This window comes from Conger conger, chromosome 11 (genome assembly GCF_963514075.1).
Source record: "Conger conger chromosome 11, fConCon1.1, whole genome shotgun sequence".
NCBI classification, from domain to species: Eukaryota; Metazoa; Chordata; class Actinopteri; order Anguilliformes; family Congridae; genus Conger; species Conger conger.
Genome location: NC_083770.1, coordinates 42,877,327 through 42,897,165, shown reverse-complemented (window position 1 = coordinate 42,897,165; position 19,839 = coordinate 42,877,327). Strand labels below are relative to the sequence as shown.

Genomic DNA, 19,839 nt, shown 5'->3' with positions numbered 1-19,839 from the left:
GCTATATCTTAAACCAGAAAGTAATACTAATGTTCATTTAGAAAGGAGCATGTGGACACAACACATAGCCTACATTTGGCTTCAAAATTTCCTCAAATAGGCATGAAGGTTAATAGTTTTCTTAGGAATTGTCATAACTCATGTCAAGTCACACAATTAGCACACAATTAATATGCCATTGCCATGTCTTTATTGTTTTGGGCCGTGTCCGAAGCAGCTTCCCTACTATTGAGGATACAAGTGGCTAGGCCGATACTTCATAGTAGGCAACGGCCTTAAATTATTTCCTCTTTATACTAAAAATTGACCTACAACGCCCTCTACAGACAATAAGCAATGTCGTAGCATTTTACAAGCTTCAATAAACTTATCAATGTAGCCTATCTTATACAGACGTTCAAACAGAAATGCCTGCTTAACAATAATGCACGTTTGCGCGTATTCTGTGTTACAGTCATGAAGATGGAAACATGGAAAGTGCACACACGCTACCAAAAATAGAATTCACATATAGACTCATTCAGCAGTAATTATGCTAGTTAACGCTGGCCTATTGGGAGACAACGAGTTTAGAAATTAGAAACTAACTTTTTGTGTTCGGTCCAGTCTATTGATAGCCTATGTCTTACGACCATAATGATAACAAATTACCTACTCTTACGTTCGGAGACAATAGGCTACAACTTCCAAAGGGACATTCAAATACCTTCAGGCACAAACACCACATGCAGTTGGAAACCTTCTAGGAAAATATGCATTCAACAAACTACTCGGAGAAAGTGCTTGGCTGGACGTTCGATGGACAAACGTTATATAGGCCTAGGTTAACTAAGAGATGCAAGGCGGTAAATTATTGGCAGGCCATTGTCCAGTCAAGTTGCCTAATCTGAATTTATTTGTAGCCATAGCCTAGCCTAATGTGATTATGTGTTGATTAGATTTGCACTTTTGCACATTTGCACGTCTGCCAAATGACTAAAATGTAAATGTAAATGTAAATTTAAATGACAGATGTTTCTATCAGAGCATACCAATGCATAACCTAGTCAAATTAAATAAAATGCAAAAAATTAAGTTAGCTATCTGATTATGTCCAAATCGCAGAGTTGATATAGGCTGCCTTCAGGTAAAATAACTATTTTCTGTATCGATAAACCTAATCTGCCGTCATCACTTGGATAAAAATGACCTGGTGGGACCTTGTTGAAATTAGGCCATGTTTTTGTAATCGAAAAATGACATTTAAGAAAGTGAACAAATCACTGTTACTTTAATTTGTTTAGTCGCTGCCCATGACGTTTTCACCTGCACCTAAGTTGTGTCTTCTGGGAATTTTCGGCATTATACGGTGTACATGCCCTTTGTCCCAGGAGCTCATTGAACATCGTATACGACGGAAGACGCGTAGTACAGGCCGCCATCTTGGATATAGACACTTCAGCCAAGGATAACCCGCAGATCCCTTCAGAAAGCCGGAGATAATAAAATATAAACCCAAAACAAAAGTAAGTAAATATATTCTGTCTCCGCATGAGCCTTTATTGGAGTCTTATCGGTGGTTGTACGTGATGTGGTGTCGGCACAGGAAATCGTATTTATTTAGCTATCTGATAGCCAACTTGTTAGCCTGCTGCTTAACGTTAGCTACATCTGGGAAAAAACCCATTCCATCCTTGGTAGTAAAAGGTAGGAAGGAGGAGGGGGCGACAACACCCATTTCACTAACATTGTATATATTTGTGGTAGATATTTAATATACTGATGCTTCTCTGGGGATATACTTTGTTGCGAATTATACCTGGCATGTGTATTTGGAGGTGTTATCCTATTTGGACTGATGGTTTCGCTTGTTATCCAGCTACATAACGCTTTGTTCGGACGGCTAGCAAACTCGCTAGCTAGGATTTTTCCGGAAGAGCTCCATTTTATTATTTTGTTTATTTTGTCAGTAAGCGGCAGGAATATACACGGCAGTGGATATTTTCAATATCCTGAGTTGAGTGATTTTTTCCAAACTGAATCTAGTAGCTGACATGATTGCTAAAGTGTTGGTAGCTAGCCTATGATTTGTGCCTTATTTTTCCTCCACCTAAGAAGCTAATGCTAGCTTGCCCGGTTGCAGCGACATGGCTAACGTTAACTAGCCTACTAAAGGCACGATTGAATCGATGATGCTGATTCACAGGCCGCACATACCAAAGTATAATATGCTAGGCTGCTAAGTTATTTTACGTTAGCAGTATCTGGCTATCTGGTGTGGCCACTCGTTTATGATCGGTGACGTTAGCTAGTATGACTTGTCGATTTAACTTAACACGGGTTGCGTTAAGTTACCTTGGCTATAGCTATTAGTAGCTAATGACGTTAACGTTAGTTATCTAACCTGTCTGTTGTTTTTGGACTTGTCACCCGAGACGTAGGAGCTCGTTCGGATAGGAGATCTAACGTTATTCTAGTTAGCTAGCAGTAATTAGTTGCAACTTGCTTTAATAATGCATTTTCACGCTAGACAGTTGTATTAATAAAAGTCATTCGAGTGTAAATTGCCTTAGACTAACCAACTATATTCAAACTCACCATTCATACATGACTAGTACTAGAACTAAGTTAGCTAGTTGTTTTTTTTACTTTTCTACATTTCTCACTTAGCTAGCGCTAGTCTACGTTAGCTAGATGCCATTCTAGCTAACGTTATCTAACCCTAACAAGCCGTCAAATTAGACATGGGGGTGAAACGCGTGATATTTTCATATTAGCTAGCTAGCTAGTTGGCTAGTCGCCTTCCCATCCACATAACTCTGTAGCTAAGTTGGCTAGCTAGTTGAAGTGACACGTTAAATAAATGGGTTCGATGGAAGCCTGTTGGCTAGATATTTAGCTAGATGACACAGCAGCAAGCTAGGCCGCGTATAATTACATATGTCCTGTGATATTTCTGTTGTGAGATTCACTTAGGTGCGGAAGTATCTTAGGTTTCCTATTTTTAGTCCAATCCATATTCATTTGAAGTAACATTACATTGTTATCATGTGGCCTCACATTAAAGCGCTTACTAGGATGTTGATATTGTTTGTTGTCATGATTTTAGGATATGGCCTGTTAACAAATAATTAGTGTATTAAAATGCATGCATAGATACATGTGCATCTAAGTTATTGGACATAACATATACTAGCGGGCTGTTAAAATAAGGGCAACTATGTTGGTAAATTAAGTCTTGCGTGAACTTTGTTGTACGTCCTAATTTGTTGAACGCTTTGCAGTTCGTGTTGTGTCATCAAAAAATCGAAATCGCTTGCTACTCCCTATTCTCTGGTTCAGTTTCAAGTCAACATCGAAAGGAAACATGCTCGTTGAATGTTGCATGAGCGTCATGAATGAATTCGTTCTGAAATGTTTCTTTGTTTTTGTAACATTGGTGAGCTCGTAGCTGTATACGTTTATGTTGGATAAACATTGTTCAGTCATCGATTGCCTCATTTAGAATGACATAGAATAGCTTTACGACTGATCCAGCACTAAACTAACCTAATGAGATTTTTGGATGGTGTTCAATTTAGCGGTTCCTCTGACTGAAGTATCATCCTACGTTTATACATCATGTCCAGTTATCGTGTGTTTTGAGCTGTTGGCTTTCTCTTGTTTTTAAGAATAATTGAACGAATCATGTACTGCATACTTATTCCAGTGAAGTTTTTTTGTGAAAATGTCATCTTTTGTGGCACATTGTATACGGCCAGTCAGATAACGAAAACAGTTTTATTTCTGGTCTTGTTTTGAGTCCACATTTCTTATCTCGAGGCTAATAGAAACATTCAACAGCCTGGTGTCCGGTTGATCTAAAATATTGTGCGAGTTTATCTGTGTGCCCCCGTTTTTTATGAATCAGCGCGATGGAGCTGAGAAGTGCTGAGACAGTAGCTTGGTCACATGCTGATTATTCTGCTACGGCGCACTACTCTTACCCTGTTTTTAGAGGAAGTTGCTATCGTACTGTCCTAACAATTGGGGGCGATGTGATTGGTGGAAGGAGGGTCAGCTTCGGCATGCGCATTCTTCGCCGCGTGGACCAGGAAGACTGCTGTAGCAAAGGCTGATCAAAGACAAATCTGAAACGACAACACATGACGCCAGGTCATGGGAATAGAGTCGGCTGAGGAGGGAGCGCGGGGGAAACGGGGTAGGCTGTAAGAGATGGGTTTGAAATGACTTTGCTCAGTGCAAACAAAAGGCCAGGTGGTGATGTAAACGCTGATGTCCACTTTGAAATTGTCCATATTTTTCTTGGCTTTTAAAAATTTATCTGGCACTCTTATCAAGCGACTTCCAGCATAGTATTTAGATTTAGATTTACCAGTATTATTATTATTATTATTATTATTATTATTATTATTATTGTTTTGTCGATTGGGTCATATAGCCTCACAGGCTATCCTTATTCGCGTACCAATAGTGTGTTTATTATTATTATTATTATTATTATTTCTTTTTTTTATTTGTATTTTTATTTTTAAGCTGGCTACCCTTCTGGGGAAGGGTGGTTTCTATCTTTGTAGAAATGTATTTACTGAGTCATTCCTCACCAAGTGAACCAATGGCTCCCACCTTATGTTCTCAAATTTAACCGTAAACAGGCATACACATTGTTTTATGAGTTAAAATTGCAATGTTTTAAATATGCAAACAATCACTCATAACAGCATATTTTAGCATTTTTGGGCACTTAGAGCCAACAGAAGGTTTAGAGCCAACAGAAATCAAGACATTTCGGTGATGGTACATTTATTCGATTTTGCTGATGATACCTTTATTAGAACAGACTTTGCAAAATCCACCCCAATAATTAAGTTTTCGGTGATTTTGTGGTAAACGTGAGCATAGACCCGCTTACCGGTCGTGTAGTTATCCGGTAGTTCTTTCCAGTTATTTACAATTTAGCATTTTGAGTTAAAGGATTTCGAAGCTCTGAAAGACGTGCGTTGAACGGTGCGCAGTGAGACCGCAGCCGATAGCCAGCAGGATCTTCACCGTGGTATCCACACACGAAGTGCCGCTCGCTTTCTGGGTGACAAACGCTTGGTGAGGAATTATTTTGGCGGTCTTGCCCGTATTTCTAGCTGTGCCAAGAAATGTCAAGACCCAGAACATTACAGTACCTCCCCTTGGATTATCTTTGTGAAAGCCATGCATTTTTCTTTCAGGTGTTGGCTTTGAGACAGGCCTACACATTGCATTGGTCAGTGGTTTGAGTTGAATTCGAATAACACCTGTCTGTGCTGTATATATTGTATGCACTGGATGGGTAGTATTGTACCATGCTTGAGAATGATGTGGTCTCAACTGTTGTATTTGTATTAGGAACTGGATGAATTGCAACTGTGAATGAAAGTAAAATGAACTATTTTGGTTCTGGCAGTTTGTCCACATCTCACGTTTTGTCCCGTTTACATGGTGGCTTCTTCAAACACTCGTGGATGAGTTTTTAATCTTTAAATTGTTTACCCGTTAGGAATGAATAAGAAAGAATTGTGTAGCTTGGGGCTATGTCCAGTTGTTGTTTTTTAAATTTCTTAGTACTTTAAAGTTTTTTCACTCTTCCCATATTTTGGTTTCAATTAATCCGTCCTCAGACTTATGTGTGAGCAGTTTGCTAAGCTGATGACCTGGGTGCTTGGTTTATAGCCAGTGCTGCACACTAGAAGCTGTAAATCAACATGTGTTATAATATGTGTCATGAAAGAAGTGTCTCAGCTTGCATGGCCAGGACAGTTATTTTCATGATGCGGATAATGTAGGCTATATTAAAACCCACATGCTGGCTGTGTGTAGCAAATGTATGTAGCCATTGCTTATTCTTATGATCGATTACTTTTGGTTTGTTTTTTAGTGCAGCCAGCCCTGGGTCGAGTTCTGGGTCAAACCCACCCCCCTCACCACACACGTGGTTTGTGTGTGTTACTGATGCCTCACCCGGTTTTCCCTTTTAGCACATTGCTGTACCCTGTCCACTTAAGGAAAAATGTTACAAATATGTGTCAGAAAATATTTCAACGTCCTTTAACATTATGCAGAGAGAGCTACTGAATCTCTATCATCTTTAAAAAATATGTTCAGATAATTCAGCAACTTTTTGAGGATGACAGGCACAAACATTGCAGTATTATATTGGCCCATCATATTGGCCATAATGTTGGCCTATTGACTGATTTAAGTTTGCTTTGAGCTATTATTGATGGGCATTGATACGACTGAGGTATTTAATCTGTGTGAAACCTCCAGTGTTTTTTGCATTCCCTCTCTACTCTGTGAATGAACAGGATTCGGAGAGTTTACAACTGGTGGTCTGCCTGGTCTCACCTGGCTTTTGGAAAAGCGTTTCATTGCAAACCCTCATGCATTGCAACACTTGATGTATTATTTTAATGTAGCCTAACTCTTAATAGAAGAATAAACCAAGAAAATGCTTCTGCGGAAATATTAACGTTACCAGCAGTGCTCATGTGTCTTTCTCTTTTTCAGACCACAATGGCCACCGCACCGTACAACTATTCCTACATTTTCAAATACATCATCATCGGTGAGTAAAGGAGACAGGATCTGCCTTGCGTGTTTGAGTGCCGTGTAACTGTTCTTCTTGCTAGCAGCCCTGCCACCTTGCAAACCAGCTACATAAGCCAGTTGGCTCACTAGCAAGCAGTGGTGCATGGCCCAGTTGTCCAGCTGACTCGGTCAGTGACAATTTTCCCCATTCAAAAACCTGAGCACAACTGTCTCCTGAACTCGGGGGACATGCAGTCAGATGATAGTATTCCATCCCACACAAAGGCATATTTCGTCCACAGACTTTGAGTCATATAGACTCAAGCATGTAATAAAGACCTATTGCCTAGGCATCTCTAGTTACTCTGGGTTACCATCTGGCAGTGGTAAGTAACATGCTGCTTTGGAGATGAGCGCTAACTTGAGACATATCCTTTGTGACATATCGTGTGGAAACAGGAGTAGAGCCCACTGCTGTCTGTGCAAGTCGCTGTTGTTGAGACCACCTTAATGACAGATTCTATGAAAAACTGCAGATTCTATGCAATATAATCCATCAATGTGGCACGCAGGTTCGAAAGAAACCTATTTTGTATAGCGTTGCATTTAAAAAAAATCCTTTGAATATGCAGCGTTTCTTTTTCATGCATTTTGGCTCTCTTCTCCCGCATGTGAAATGCAGAATCCTGTGTTAACCCAACCGCTGGAACAAAGCAGATGTTTGTTCATGGTTTCTGAAATGGAAGACACAAATACGTACTCTGTTAAACCAAAAAACTGCGATATGACTTATGATAAAGCTGCTGTTTAACACTAGTATCTCTCTCTCTACAGGGGATATGGGAGTAGGAAAATCATGTTTGCTTCACCAGTTCACAGAAAAGAAATGTAAGTACATGTTTCAATGTGCCTGAAATTAATGTGTCACTACTGTCCCCTGTCACTACTCTAGCCCATTTAGCTTGTCTTTAATTATCGGTATGCGATCAGCCCATGGAGGACGGGACCTCCCTCAGGATTTCTTCCGACCAGGAAGTTTTTTCTTGCCGCTGGCTTGACTGTTTTTTTATATATATATGTACAATGTCACTCTACAAAGGGCTATAATGTAATATTGAGTTGAATTGATTTTACCCACATTGCACTATTTAGCAGTAGATCCGAGCCATGCTCCTTATCTAACATTAACATTACACTTCTTCTGTTACTTGACCCTGATCACTGGCAGACTTTGGGACTTGTGTTGACTCCCAATTTACTTTCACGCACCAATAAGTCGGCTTGCAGCACAAGAATAACCGGTCTTTTGACAACCCCGCCTGAATTGCGTTCACAAAAGTGCAACCCTTAAAATCTAAATCAGAATTGAATTAAAGGTGAACGTACACTCAGTGGTCACTTTATTATTAAGTAGACCGGTACACCAGCATGTTAATGCAAATATTTAATCAGCCAAATCATATGGCAGCAACTAAATGCATAAAAGCATATAGACATCGTCAAGAGGTTCTGCGGTTTTTCAGACCAAATGTCAGAATGGGGAAGAAATGTGATCTAAGTGACTTTGACCATGGAATGATTGTTGGTGCCAGACAGGGTGGTTTGAATATCTCAAACTGCTGGTCGAAGATGACAGTAACGCAAATAACCACACATCACAACAGTGGTATGCAGAAGAGCATCTCTGAACACACAACATGTCAAACCTCTATGTGGATAGGCTACAGCAGCAGAACACTTAATAAGTATAAAAAAATGCTCACTGAGCGTATGTGCAGTGAAACTAATCTAAGCAACGTATGGGTGCACTGAATTTAAAGCAAGCTAGGAATGGTTCTTTCCATTTGAGGAGCTTTCAAAGGGGAGTAGCAGTCCACCGACAAGCAGTTGGCTCCCGCCTACCCAACTCAAACTGTTTTTTCAGAAAGAATGAATGTGTTAAACCTGCTAATGCCTGCACACATTCACACATCTTGTATTGCACACTTTGGTTTGTTTCCTTGCACTTCTTCTTTATTTTCTTTTACCAATGGTGAGGCTTGCTTCCTATTTAACGCTCACCTTTGTGTATCGGAGCTAATAACAAAGAAGGAGCTTGGTGAGGCGTAAGGGCTACTTCCAGGTTCACTCCAGGTCGATTGGTAATTTCATTACTCATGGTTCTCATATCTGAGGTTCTACGTACATTAATAATGTGGATGATGTTGGTGTAGTTGAAAAGAGAGACCGTTTGCCCTTTACAGAGGTGGAGAGCTAATATACTTTTTTACTCCGTCTTTGTGTGTGTGTGTGTGTGTGTGTGTGTGTGTGTGTGTGAATGAGAAGCATCAATTGTACTGCGCTTTTGATAAAGGCGCGACATAAATGCCAGCCATTTATCATTTCCTTGGAACAGAAGATTATCTTTCATGTATACCTTTGGAATGGTTCCTCGGGGTGTTTGGGATCAGAATTGATGATGCTCGATACCAGCAGTAGAAACGTTTCTCGATACTAGATGGGCAGAATGGCCGGTTTCAGGCTTTCTCGTGCACGTTCTCCTGACTCATTACTCATTACTCATGAGGCGACCGGTAGCTTAGCCTCTGCCTTGCTCCACAGTCATGGCGGACTGCCCCCACACCATCGGCGTGGAGTTCGGCACCCGGATCATCGAGGTGAGCGGCCAGAAGATCAAGCTGCAGATCTGGGACACCGCCGGGCAGGAGCGCTTCAGGGCCGTCACCCGCAGCTACTACAGGGGTGCGGCTGGCGCGCTCATGGTCTATGACATCACCAGGTACCGCACGCCCCGGTCTTCTTCCTGTGACGAGCCCCTCTCCCCCGAAACACATTCCCGAGAATGTGTGGTGAAGCACCTTGTATTGTCAAAGTACCGTAACTAGTGCTAGAAGTGCTATAAAGTACTATAACTTTCTGTTGGTTCTGGCTCTCTACTCCAGCACAATATGAGGTTCAAAAGCTGACCGTCGCTTCAACTTCATATTCATTGATTCATTTCAAATGCAATGAGTGCCGAGCCGAAACAACAGAAATTGTACCGCTGTCCAAACACTTATGAACTGCACTGTGTCTATAATTCCGTAATAATGGCAGGGCTGCAGTCGTAGGCCTGGAGCTATTGAAGAGCATAAACCTGCTGGTGTGACCGATGTTTGCGCATTGTCAATGCATGAGTGTTTCCCAACCACCAGATGGCAGTACTGAGTTGTGTTTCTTATGTGCCGTCCTTTGCTTACCAGAGAAACAGTCAACAAAAGAGCATTGAGGTTACAAGAAGGTGTTCGCACATCGTAATCTAGCTTGTATCTTGACAGGGAAAGCACCATTTGCACACTTTTGTGTGTGTTTACATGCTGTTGTACAAGCTAGGGTTGGGTACTGAACCCGAGCCTTACTATGGCACCTGTTCCCATACGACTGGTCCCTACCAGACCGAATTGCAATGCAGAGTTGGGTGCCTTACAGTTCAGTGGTGCCACGTGCCTCCAATTAGCTCACTGTTACATTCGCTCTGTCGACTCACTCTGTGAAGGCCAGTGCCATTGGCAAGATTGTAAAAGTGAAACTTTGTCAAAATGCCAAGGGTGAAATGGTATAAACGAGACGTATAAAGTGTAATTTCAATTAATTGTTGCATTTCTCCTTTGTATGCTGTTTTGAACTAGTTGTGTCTGGAGCGACATTCCTGCCGCGCATTGAAATTTGGTTGCCTGTGCCGAGCTCGAGGTTTGATATGTTGCTCAGTGTGACCATGTCAGACAACGTTGGTTGTCTGTAGGTGGTCGTCTTTCTCCAAATACACTACTGCTCAAATTATCTTTTGAGAAAAATGAATTGGTGTAAATAAATTAACTTTGATGTGCCCCCGTTGAATAGCTTTGTTTTCGAATGGAACCCTGATATTTGCAGTGGGAAAATACTTTTGTGACTACATGTGACCACATATATCACTACATCCACCAAATCTGAGCAATTGCGGATAGACACTACCAAAACAATTAAATAGTTCAATTTCTTTGCATTTGCAAAAAATAAAAAATAAAAAACCTGTTCTTTAATGTCGTTTTTATTTCAAAGAAGGTATTAGTTTGGCCACTCTTTTGTACTGCATTCTGTCATGCGTACTGTCGTCATAGTAACACATGCTGTGTTCCGCAGGAGAAGCACTTACAACCACCTCAGCAGCTGGTTGACGGACGCACGGAATCTGACCAACCCCAACACTGTGAGTGGCCCCGCCCTGTGACCTCACAACTCTCGGGCCAGTGAGCTGTGATGAGAAGCTCTCAGGCCATTGCATTCATAATTAAGAGTCCAAACCCTGACAGTACAATGGCTTTTTAAAGAAACAGTTGTGCTTGTAGTTCTGGTTATATTCCATGTATGTATAGTCATGTGTATGAGTGTAAATGTGAGGGGCACACAGAAAAAGCAAACTGCAGTGAGATGACTGACGTGGGTGGGAGGTGGAAATGATGGATCATTGATCAGGGTGACACTGCTTAGATAAAATGACAGGAAGCTTTCACTGTGTGTTTGTGTGCGCCTGTGCTTGTGGGAGTAAGAGGGAGAAGTGTGTGTATGTTTGTGTTTGGAAAGCCATCGATGCCAAAACCTCTAAGAAAAAAAATAAAAAAATAATCACAATTATGTTTTCCTCTTAACAGAGCAAAAATGTCCTTGTCAACAAGGCATTATTGATCACATCAACACGCTTAAAATAACCAAAGCCTGTTGCAATGCAGGAAATGTGTGTAGATTAGCAATATTACATCAAGGCATGTGTCACCGTGACAACATGTCCTGAGCATGTTGATATATTTTTATATTCACAAGATTGTGTTGTACCCATTAAGGTCCCGGGGGTAATTGATATGTTGTGCTATATTCAATTGATTGTGATGTGCTCCTTTGCCGTGACAACTGGTAAAAAAAGAGCTGACTGATGATTAGATAACTTTTTAAAGAGGTTCTGGCATAGATAGTTTTCCATATGTGCGTTCATGTGTATGACAGCAGGGTGCCTGTCTGTGCCTGTGTGTCTGTCTGTCAAAGGTGCATGAGAAAAGGATGTGGGGGGGGGGTTCTGAATCAGCGTAGAATCAGAGTTGTGAATCTTCTGGATCAGCGTAGGAGTTGTGAATCCTCTGGATCAGCGTAGGAGGTTGTGAATCCTCTGAATCGGTGTAGGAGGTTGTGAATCCTCTGAATCAGCGTAGTGAATCCTCTGGGCTCCTCTGCAGGTGATCATCCTCATAGGAAATAAGGCTGACCTGGAGGCGCAGCGGGACGTCACGTACGAGGAGGCCAAGCAGTTCGCCGAGGAAAACGGTGAGCGGCCGACACCCTCCTCCTCTCGCCCCGTCCCCTCCACTCCCGGACGTCCCGCTCTGGGAGAAGGGCGTTTCATTTCGGTTACCTCTTCTCACCATTACAGTCTCCCAGTGACACTCACGCCTGTGCCTTCTGTCTTCTACAGGTCTGTTATTCCTGGAAGCCAGCGCAAAGACGTAAGTTGCCAGGACCAGGAGGCACAACGCCATTTTGCATGTTTGGTGTACTCAAGTCAATTACATTTTATTTGTATAGCTCTCTTCATAGTCTGTCACAAAGACAGCCTGCTGAAGAAAACTGCTCAAGCTAGGTTTTGAAACAGCTGGTAGCTGGTTGACCAGTCCAGACCAGCTCCTGGCTTGACATGGTTTGACCAGCTTATACCCACCTAGACCAGCTTTCTGACCAGCTCAATTTTCAACAGCAGGCCTGAACCCCCCGATAGAACATGAGGTGAAGAACCCCTAGGGCAGGGGTGTCAAACTGAGTTCCCAGGGGGCCGCAGTGTCTGCAGGTTTTTGTGGTTGCCTTTCAATCAGCTGTCAATTAAGGCCTTGAGAACAAGGTGTGTGGATTCTTTAGCCAATTAAAGACGGATGGGGGCTTCCTCTGTGTGGAGTCTGCGGGGCCGCAGTTCCGAGCGAGCTGACCCTCTGTCTGTTTGCCGCAGGGGAGAGAACGTGGAGGACGCCTTCCTGGAGGCGGCGAAGAAGATCTACCAGAACATCCAGGACGGGAGCCTGGACCTGAACGCCGCAGAGTCCGGCGTGCAGCACAAGCCCTCCGCGCCCCAGGGCGGCCGGCTCACCAGCGAACCACAGCCCCAGAAAGATGGGTGCGGCTGCTAATGACCCGCCCCCTGACCCCGCCTCCGTCTGCCTCCGCCATTCCCGCGGGTCGGTGCGAGCGTGGGGCCCCGTAGGGACTGAACGAGGGGCAGGCTGGGTGCCCGTGGCCCCTCCCCTCCCCTCCACCCCCCCCCTCCCCTCCCTGCTGCCCCCCCCGCACAGCCCCATGTCCCGCAGACACCACCCTCCCCCGCACTTTTCGGCACAGGTCATCTCCATGGTATCCGATTCCGAGCGCATTTCTCAGAGCAACCTGGAAGTGGGTGACCGTGGCTATTAACAATTGCATAGAGTTATTATTATTTAACGTGCGTCAAAAAACCCAAACCAAGCAGGCATACATTGATCTTTAAAAGACCGACTTGCCAGTCTCTTCAGAAGAACCACTCCATTATGGTTTAAATGTAGGCCTATTTTAAACTGATTGTGTAAAATATTTCATCGCGCTCTTGTGTGTGCGTTTGCCCCTGTAGCAGGAAATGGCGGTGTGAAATGGGCAGTATTGACGAGGCCAGGCGTGTTGCAGCCTGTCTGATGTCAGGTGTCAGTCACGGGACCTGGGGTGTGTCCGAGCGTGCCCGTGACACTGTTAAGTGCGTGTTATCCAGCCTGTGACCAGGGACCATAAGCACTAAAGAATTTTTGCAGTAGCTCTTAACGGGCCTCCACTTTGGAAGCTTGTCTCTTGGCTTAAAAGACGGGTTTGAGAGCCCACCTACAGCTGTGTGCGTAGCGTTAAAGACGAGAAGGAACACGCTGGGCCGTGGGACGTTCCAAAACGAACATACAGGTTTAACGCGATATTTCAATACGCTCCCTTCCCGCAGAGAGAGCTACGATTTCACCGTATTCCGTTGTAGTCCCGTTGTAGTTCTTTAAGCGAAAGGGTGTGACAAAGTCACATGCCTGTGTACGCGAGCAGTGTTTAGCGAGCAGTCTGTTTAGCGAGCGAGCGAGCGAGCGAGCGCTCCTGGAGGGGAGCATCAGCGAATCAGTGGCGAGGAGACGCTTGAAGGGGAAGCCGCCATCTTCTCCGTCCTCCTCTCTAGGACCCCCAGCCCCCAGTCCCCCCCAGCCCCCGGTCCCCCACATCATCCCTCATAGCCCTCATCATATCAAGTGTTTTTTTTGTTTTTTTAAATCCTTTCCTTAACATGTATTTTTGTTGTTTGTTGCCTTATTATATAATTGTTATTGTTACCGTTTTATCTTCTGCTGCTTGTTCTACATACTGATGTTGGACGCTTTTCTGTTAAATAAATGTGTAATGCCGATGACTATTTTTTACTGAGAAATCTGGCTTCAGTGGAAACGGAGACCCTGTCTCTGTAGGGGCGTGCAGGGCCTGGTGCCGGGCCTGGTGCAGGGCCTGGTGCGGGTTTAGTGTAGGGGTCCGGGGGTCGCCTGTTAGCGCTGTAAGTCAGGAAGGAGGCTGCCGTTTTCTAGTCCTGTATATTACCCTGCTTTCATTCTGCATCTATCCCATGAGTCACCTCCGACTGAAATAGGTTTGTTAGGCTTTGAAAAATTATGTAGGTAGATTGAAGAGTACATTTAAAAGAAATTGGGCTGCTGTACATTTGTTTGCTAAAGATCTTGGTGGTAGTGTTTGAGAACCCTAAAAAGAAAAAAGACCCTCCAAGCCGTACAGGTGACGCCCCCCCCCCCCCCCCCCCCCCCGCCCCCCCCCGCCGGGGGCCAGTCATTTTAGGGTTGAAGTTCCTGTGATCAAGTGGTAGTGTTTATACATTGCATTCCAAATGTGTTGAAGCTTAAGGGAAAACACATTTTTAATTTAAAATAAAAACGGAGCTGGAAACTCCCTCTCCAAAAAATTCCATAAATGGCAAAAAATAAATCTGACTTATTAATCATGTCTGTGTCAGATTGTGAGTGGGGAACGTGTCGTTTTTCTTGCAAGATAAAATGATTCGTTTCAATGGTTCAATGTTTTTTTTTTTTGTATTTTTTTTTTTTTTTTGCTTTTTTTTTTTTTTTTGGAGGGGGGTTGGGTTGTGATATGGGTTGGTGTCTTTATTTTGAGGGAGTAGGGTCTGGATAAGGTTCCTTTGGTTATCCAGGCCTGGGTGACCACTTCTTGCTTTGTGTTCACATGAGAAAAATGTATAAAAATCGTAAATATGTATACATTTTTAAGAAATCGTGCTAACATTGAAATGCATTATACATGTATGATTTTAAAATCACATTGGATTTTAATATGAACAGAATGCTTACAATAAAAGAAAAACCTCAGTTATATTTACCATCTTGTACAGAGCAGGTTGTTTCTGGTGTCATTTTGCCCTGTTGAACACTTAATTTGTTCCTTTTTTCCTTCCTTTGGGTGTTGTATGAATTGGCATGAATTTGGGCATAGTTGTGCAGACGGGCAATTCTAACTGAACTGTTCTCCAGTTCAGCCCTTGGGCCTTCTCAACAAATGTCTGCTCCTGGTATTTATTCTATTTTCAGACAAACCATTTTTCTGTTGCACATTATTTTATGCACGTCAGAGCATCCAGCAGGGGGAACCCAACACATCGGCTGTAGGAGAACAGGGACAGATTTTGTGGCGCACTGCGGCGGTGGGTTGTGCTTGGTCCGTGCTGCTAGATTCCTTCTGGGGTTTGCCTTGTCAGTGCAGTAATGCTGCTTCTAAAGGACAAAAAGGTCTGTCCGGCTATTTGAAGGATCAAGTACCGCATTAAGAAAATGTCATACTGGCTCTGGTGAAGTTAATAGTTCATATTCAATTATTTTGCACATGCAGGTGTTGTATTTTGGGGTTCCGTGAATAGAATGGTGTGTGAAATCAGTCCTTTGAAATTCTGTAAGAAAATGATGAAAATTGTGAATTTGGGGGTCGTATCACCTGAGGCGGAGATGTTTGGTTTATTCAGTGGTGGCTGAGAAGGCTTATTTTTCCCACCCAAAATCACTGAATGAAGGCAGTGCAGATCAGGTCTGGGGGGTAACGGTGTGTGTGCGTGGGGTGGGCAGGGCTACTGTGCAATATATTCTTGGATAGGCTACAAACCCAGGGGTAGGCAGCCTTAGACCTGACTGCACATTTTGATTATTAAAAGCCTGAATTATTCGGCCTGAATGGAGAAATGCTGAGAACCTCACGTCCACCTGGGTTTTAAGTCATTAATCCAATTATGTTAGCAGTTTAGACGGAGCTACAGGTCGAGGGTCGCCTATCCCCTGCCCCGGTCCCCTCTACAGAAAATTTCTCAAAACTTTCTTCCTGAACTATGGCCGTCCCTTTAACTGCCCGTGATTGTGTGACGGGCAGTCTCCTTTGTCACGTGCCTGGTTAATACTCCCCCTGAATCCCTCCTTCAGGAACGCTCTGTGAATTGACTGGGGCTTGTCTCACTGGGATACATGCTAAAACCTTTGCTTCAGTTGCATTTCAGTGTGAAATTCAACACTAAAGGGGCAGTACAAGAATGCATTCAATCAGGAAATGGGTTGACATGCACCTACACAGAGGTTTTTCGATTTTTAACTACTCAGCCAGTTCTTTTCATTGTGGGATTTTGTCATTTTAACATCAAACTGAAAAAGGTTGCTCTTTTCGCCCTGGAAGCGTTTTCATATTTGTATACATTGCCTGGGTTACAGACTTGCATTATGGGACCATTCTCCGCTAACAAACATGTATAATATTTATATAAATTACTCGACTTTGGCCATGTGGAACTGCAGTGAAACTGGCTTATTTGCTTGGTTTAATCGTTAATATTTTTCCAGCTTCATTCTTTCCTTTTTTTTGTGTGAGAACTAAACTGCGTAAACCTGGGTCTTGTTATTTATATCTGTGACAACTCTTTGTTTGCTGTACTTTTGATTTTATGGAACACAATGCTATTGATCTGAATATTTGTAAATAAAGTACCTATATCTAGACAATTCTGTGGGTCTTTCTGCATTTCTGAAGGAGCCCGTTTTGAAAGATCAGGCATGCTTTTGAGAGTTAGTCATCTGATTTTACCTCGATAAAACGGACTAGTGGTCCTTCATTTGGGTATAACTGAAAACACTAAAAGGCACAGTATAGTTTGAAAAAATATACATTTATTATTTTTCTTTACACAAAATTACATATTTAGATGATTACATTCACAAACAAAGCTAGTGTAGAGCTTTTGAATCTACTTCAAGTGCTTGAAATGCATAGTGGTTCATGTTGCAGATGTGCAAAGTGCACTGTGCCACAGGCGTTGGAGGATGGATGACAGATGCCAGGTGACGCAGCTGTAGGAGGCCACTTAAAGGTACAATAGGTAAGATTTTTGTGTTAAAACATTGTTACAAGACCATTGTAAATCCCTTCCTATCATTGAAAAAGGCTCACTGACATGTTGACTCACCCGCTGCCTGTGTTTAGTCCTTAAATTCAGGTTTCAAAATATGCAGCTGACGGGCAGGCACTCTGTACCAAAACATTGTACACGCTGTACAATAACTCAAGCTCATTGGTTGAAAATCGGTTCTAGTTGCCACAGCCAATGGCGTTTCAATGTCAGCGCGTTCACAGGGAAGGGGGAGGGATAAACAGTGTTGTGGTCTGAGTGTGTTTCTTGCTGAGATTCCTCTCGACCGTTAGAAGTCCGAAATTACCTATTGTACCTTTAAAACTATTTATTTAGGCTAGATACCCTTTTCAAAAATTGTATTCATGCCTCACTGGAAGGGACCTCGTGAAGTTTTGGTTCTGGTCTCAAAAGGACACTCCTCATGTATATATGTAATATAGTAGTTTATCCTTGAAAACCTCGGTTCACGTGTGGTCGAGCAGGGAGAGAAAGTGGCGCAGTAGGCTAACTCGCACAGCTTGAAGCGGGGGAACGGGAGCGGTGTGAAATGGCGGTTTATGCAGGCTCTTTTCCGAAGCTCTGCTGCGGCCTGCGCTAGTGCTCGCTCTGCTTCGCGTTTCGGAGGTAGACGGATCGCCGACTTCATCGCACGGCTTCGGGGGGGGGGACGTTTCAAGCCTCTGGTCCGAACCTTCGCTCCGTTTGGACCGGCTGCAGGCTGGCGGTAGCACCCCCAGGCCCCAGGTCTGGGAACGGTTCGGCTCTGATGTGGGTGGGTGGTTCAGCAGGTCCGTCACCAGCTGCTCCCTGCATGACCCAAACAAACGCTCGTGAAATGAACTCCCAGTCAGAAGGGCCTCTGCCCAGCCACTGTAGTCATCACTACCCCGACAACACAACACCGCTTTCAGAAGCAAATTTGTTTTCCCAATACGTCTCCCGTACAAGAACTAACCTAGCCCTAACTTGCTTCACTTCAGCAGTTTGGTATGAGACGTTTTAGGGGTGGTAATAGCATATTCGTTTTCCCAAGATGTGTCCCATCAATGTTCTAACCCAAGCCCAAACCTGCTTCACTTCAGCGATTTGGTATGAGGTTTGGGCTTGGTAATGGCTACCCTGCTGCAAGGTTCTGTGGGCCTGGGGTACGAAGGTTCTCCTCAGAGCTCACGGCTTACCTTGGTCCCTTTCTGGAAGAGCTGGGTCCAGACGCACAGGGCTGCAAGAGCGAGCAGAGCTGCCGAGCGATCTCCCCTCCTCCTGGACGTCTGACTGCAGGCAGAACACGTGTATTTATTACCTGCAGCAGTTGGCCAAATTTGTTGTAAATCCAGACTCGGCTCACGCATTCTCAAACCAGACCTGGGTCGAACACGTAGTCATTTTGGATTAAAATACTTCTGCTTGTCTGGTGTACTGGAACCTATGATATTCACAAAAAATGCAAACCCCACCTGGTCCTCTTGCCTGGTTGGCTCAATTGCACCAGGCAAGATTAATCAAGCACAGAGAAGTATCTGAAATCCGAAGTAATTGCGTATTTGACCCGGGTCTGTTTCCGGAGTGCGCTCGTGCTCGTACCCGGCCGTGTTTCAGCGGCGGCTCGCTGTGGCTCAGCGCCGCGGAGTCTGCAGAGCTGCTGAGAAGTCTGTCCAGCTTGTCCACCCGTCTGCGCAGGCCCTGGAGGCTGCCCTCCGTCTGCTGCCTGCGGCGGCTCAGGGCCTCTTCCTGCGACCACATGCGTCTGCGCAGCTGGGCCTGCGGAGAGAGGAACATGCTGAAGCGCCGGCCCTCTCGGCCTTCCATGGGTTCCTGCGCATCGCCGCCCGGGCACTGCTGTACCTTCAGATGATCCTCCTGCTGCCGCAGCTGCTCCCTCAGGGCCTCTCCGCGCCACTGCTCATCCTAAACACGCACACACACAGACAGCAGCGTTGTCCTAGATGTTTTTGGGGTAAATACAATTCAAGCGAGTTCTTTTTCCGGGTCAGTATTTGCACACTAAATTCCCCAGGAAGGAAAAGTGTGAAGGAACCTCACACTTTCTTCGACAGTATTTCTTGTGGAAATCCACTGATGGAAATGCTGTTGGTATCTGCTAAAAAAAGACTAGGAACTGTTGATCATTCTTACAGTTTTGTACAACCCACACCTGATTCGCACTGCTTTCCTAGTGGTAATCACACCAGACCCTACTGTAAAGAAGAGAGGGGAGGGCATTTAGACCTTTTGTTTTCTTTTTATTGAAAGATACCTTTTGTTGGGATCCTAATTTTTGAGTACTTTATTATGGGACATGATGGCAGTGACAGTTAAAGGTAAATTAGTATTGTTAAATCAACGTCTTTACTTGCACAACCTTGAATTTCCACATTCAAAATCATACACAACTTTCAAAAGACTTCTGCTCCTTTTTAGGGAACTGTTGAGCAGCAATGGGAGCTCATGTCTCTGCCTTTCGATTACAGCCGTACTGCTCTTAAAATAAAATATTCCCCAAATTTAGAATGTCTGTTTTACTGTAGGAATCCCTTGTGGTTTCTGCTCTCTTTAAACCTAAGAAGACTGAGAGTTGGCTAAGGAGCAGACGCCACTCGCCTTGGTGCTGAAGGCCACCCTGCCCACAGAAGGGGAGGAGCGCGGATGGTTCTCCTTTTGGCTCTCGCTGTCCGAGGAGTCGCTGGGCGGCGTCTCCAGCTCTCTGATCTCCGCCTTGACCTCTGACCTCAGGGAGCGCATGGCCTCTCTGATCCCCCGCCGGCGTGTCTCCCCTTCCTCCTGACCGC

The 19,839-nt window shown here is 44.0% G+C and overlaps 2 protein-coding genes across 4 annotated transcripts in view; one reads left to right on the top strand and one right to left on the bottom strand.

Annotated features, from left to right (window-relative positions):
• Positions 1 to 1,317: 1,317 nt before the first annotated feature.
• On the top strand, positions 1,318 to 14,991 carry LOC133140406 (ras-related protein Rab-14-like). Of its 3 annotated transcripts, none has more exons than XM_061260342.1 (8): positions 1,318 to 1,505; positions 6,520 to 6,577; positions 7,375 to 7,428; positions 9,142 to 9,319; positions 10,702 to 10,768; positions 11,787 to 11,874; positions 12,023 to 12,053; positions 12,548 to 14,991. In XM_061260342.1, the coding sequence occupies exons 2-8, from the start codon at positions 6,526 to 6,528 to the stop codon at positions 12,723 to 12,725; spliced, it is 648 nt and encodes a 215-aa protein (XP_061116326.1). In that variant the 5' UTR covers positions 1,318 to 1,505; positions 6,520 to 6,525; the 3' UTR covers positions 12,726 to 14,991. The 3 variants fall into 3 exon arrangements, with proteins under 3 accessions (XP_061116326.1, XP_061116329.1, XP_061116328.1); XM_061260345.1 differs by lacking the exon at positions 1,318 to 1,505 and adding an exon at positions 1,627 to 1,686; XM_061260344.1 differs by lacking the exon at positions 1,318 to 1,505 and adding an exon at positions 1,710 to 1,995.
• A 1,800-nt stretch (positions 14,992 to 16,791) lies between these two features.
• The window catches only part of cntrl (centriolin), a 38,388-nt gene continuing 35,340 nt past the window's right edge, over positions 16,792 to 19,839 (bottom strand). Inside the window, exons 41-45 of the mRNA XM_061261274.1 lie at positions 19,652 to 19,839; positions 18,896 to 18,958; positions 18,635 to 18,811; positions 18,232 to 18,325; positions 16,792 to 17,860 (exon numbers count right to left, since the gene is read on the bottom strand). The exon at positions 19,652 to 19,839 is cut by the window's right edge and continues 4 nt beyond it. Coding sequence (XP_061117258.1) covers positions 17,847 to 17,860; positions 18,232 to 18,325; positions 18,635 to 18,811; positions 18,896 to 18,958; positions 19,652 to 19,839 — 536 coding nt within the window. The 3' untranslated portion in view covers positions 16,792 to 17,846. The remainder of the gene's footprint in view (positions 17,861 to 18,231; positions 18,326 to 18,634; positions 18,812 to 18,895; positions 18,959 to 19,651) is intronic.

Excerpts from the sequence above, each read along its gene's own strand:
- LOC133140406 (XM_061260342.1), top strand. The coding sequence starts at position 6,526 with ATGGCCACCGCACCGTACAACTATTCCTACATTTTCAAATACATCATC. Across the intron at positions 7,429-9,141 it reads CCAGTTCACAGAAAAGAAAT|TCATGGCGGACTGCCCCCAC; the intron begins GTAAGTACATGT and ends CTTGCTCCACAG. Across the intron at positions 12,054-12,547 it reads CTGGAAGCCAGCGCAAAGAC|GGGAGAGAACGTGGAGGACG; the intron begins GTAAGTTGCCAG and ends TGTTTGCCGCAG.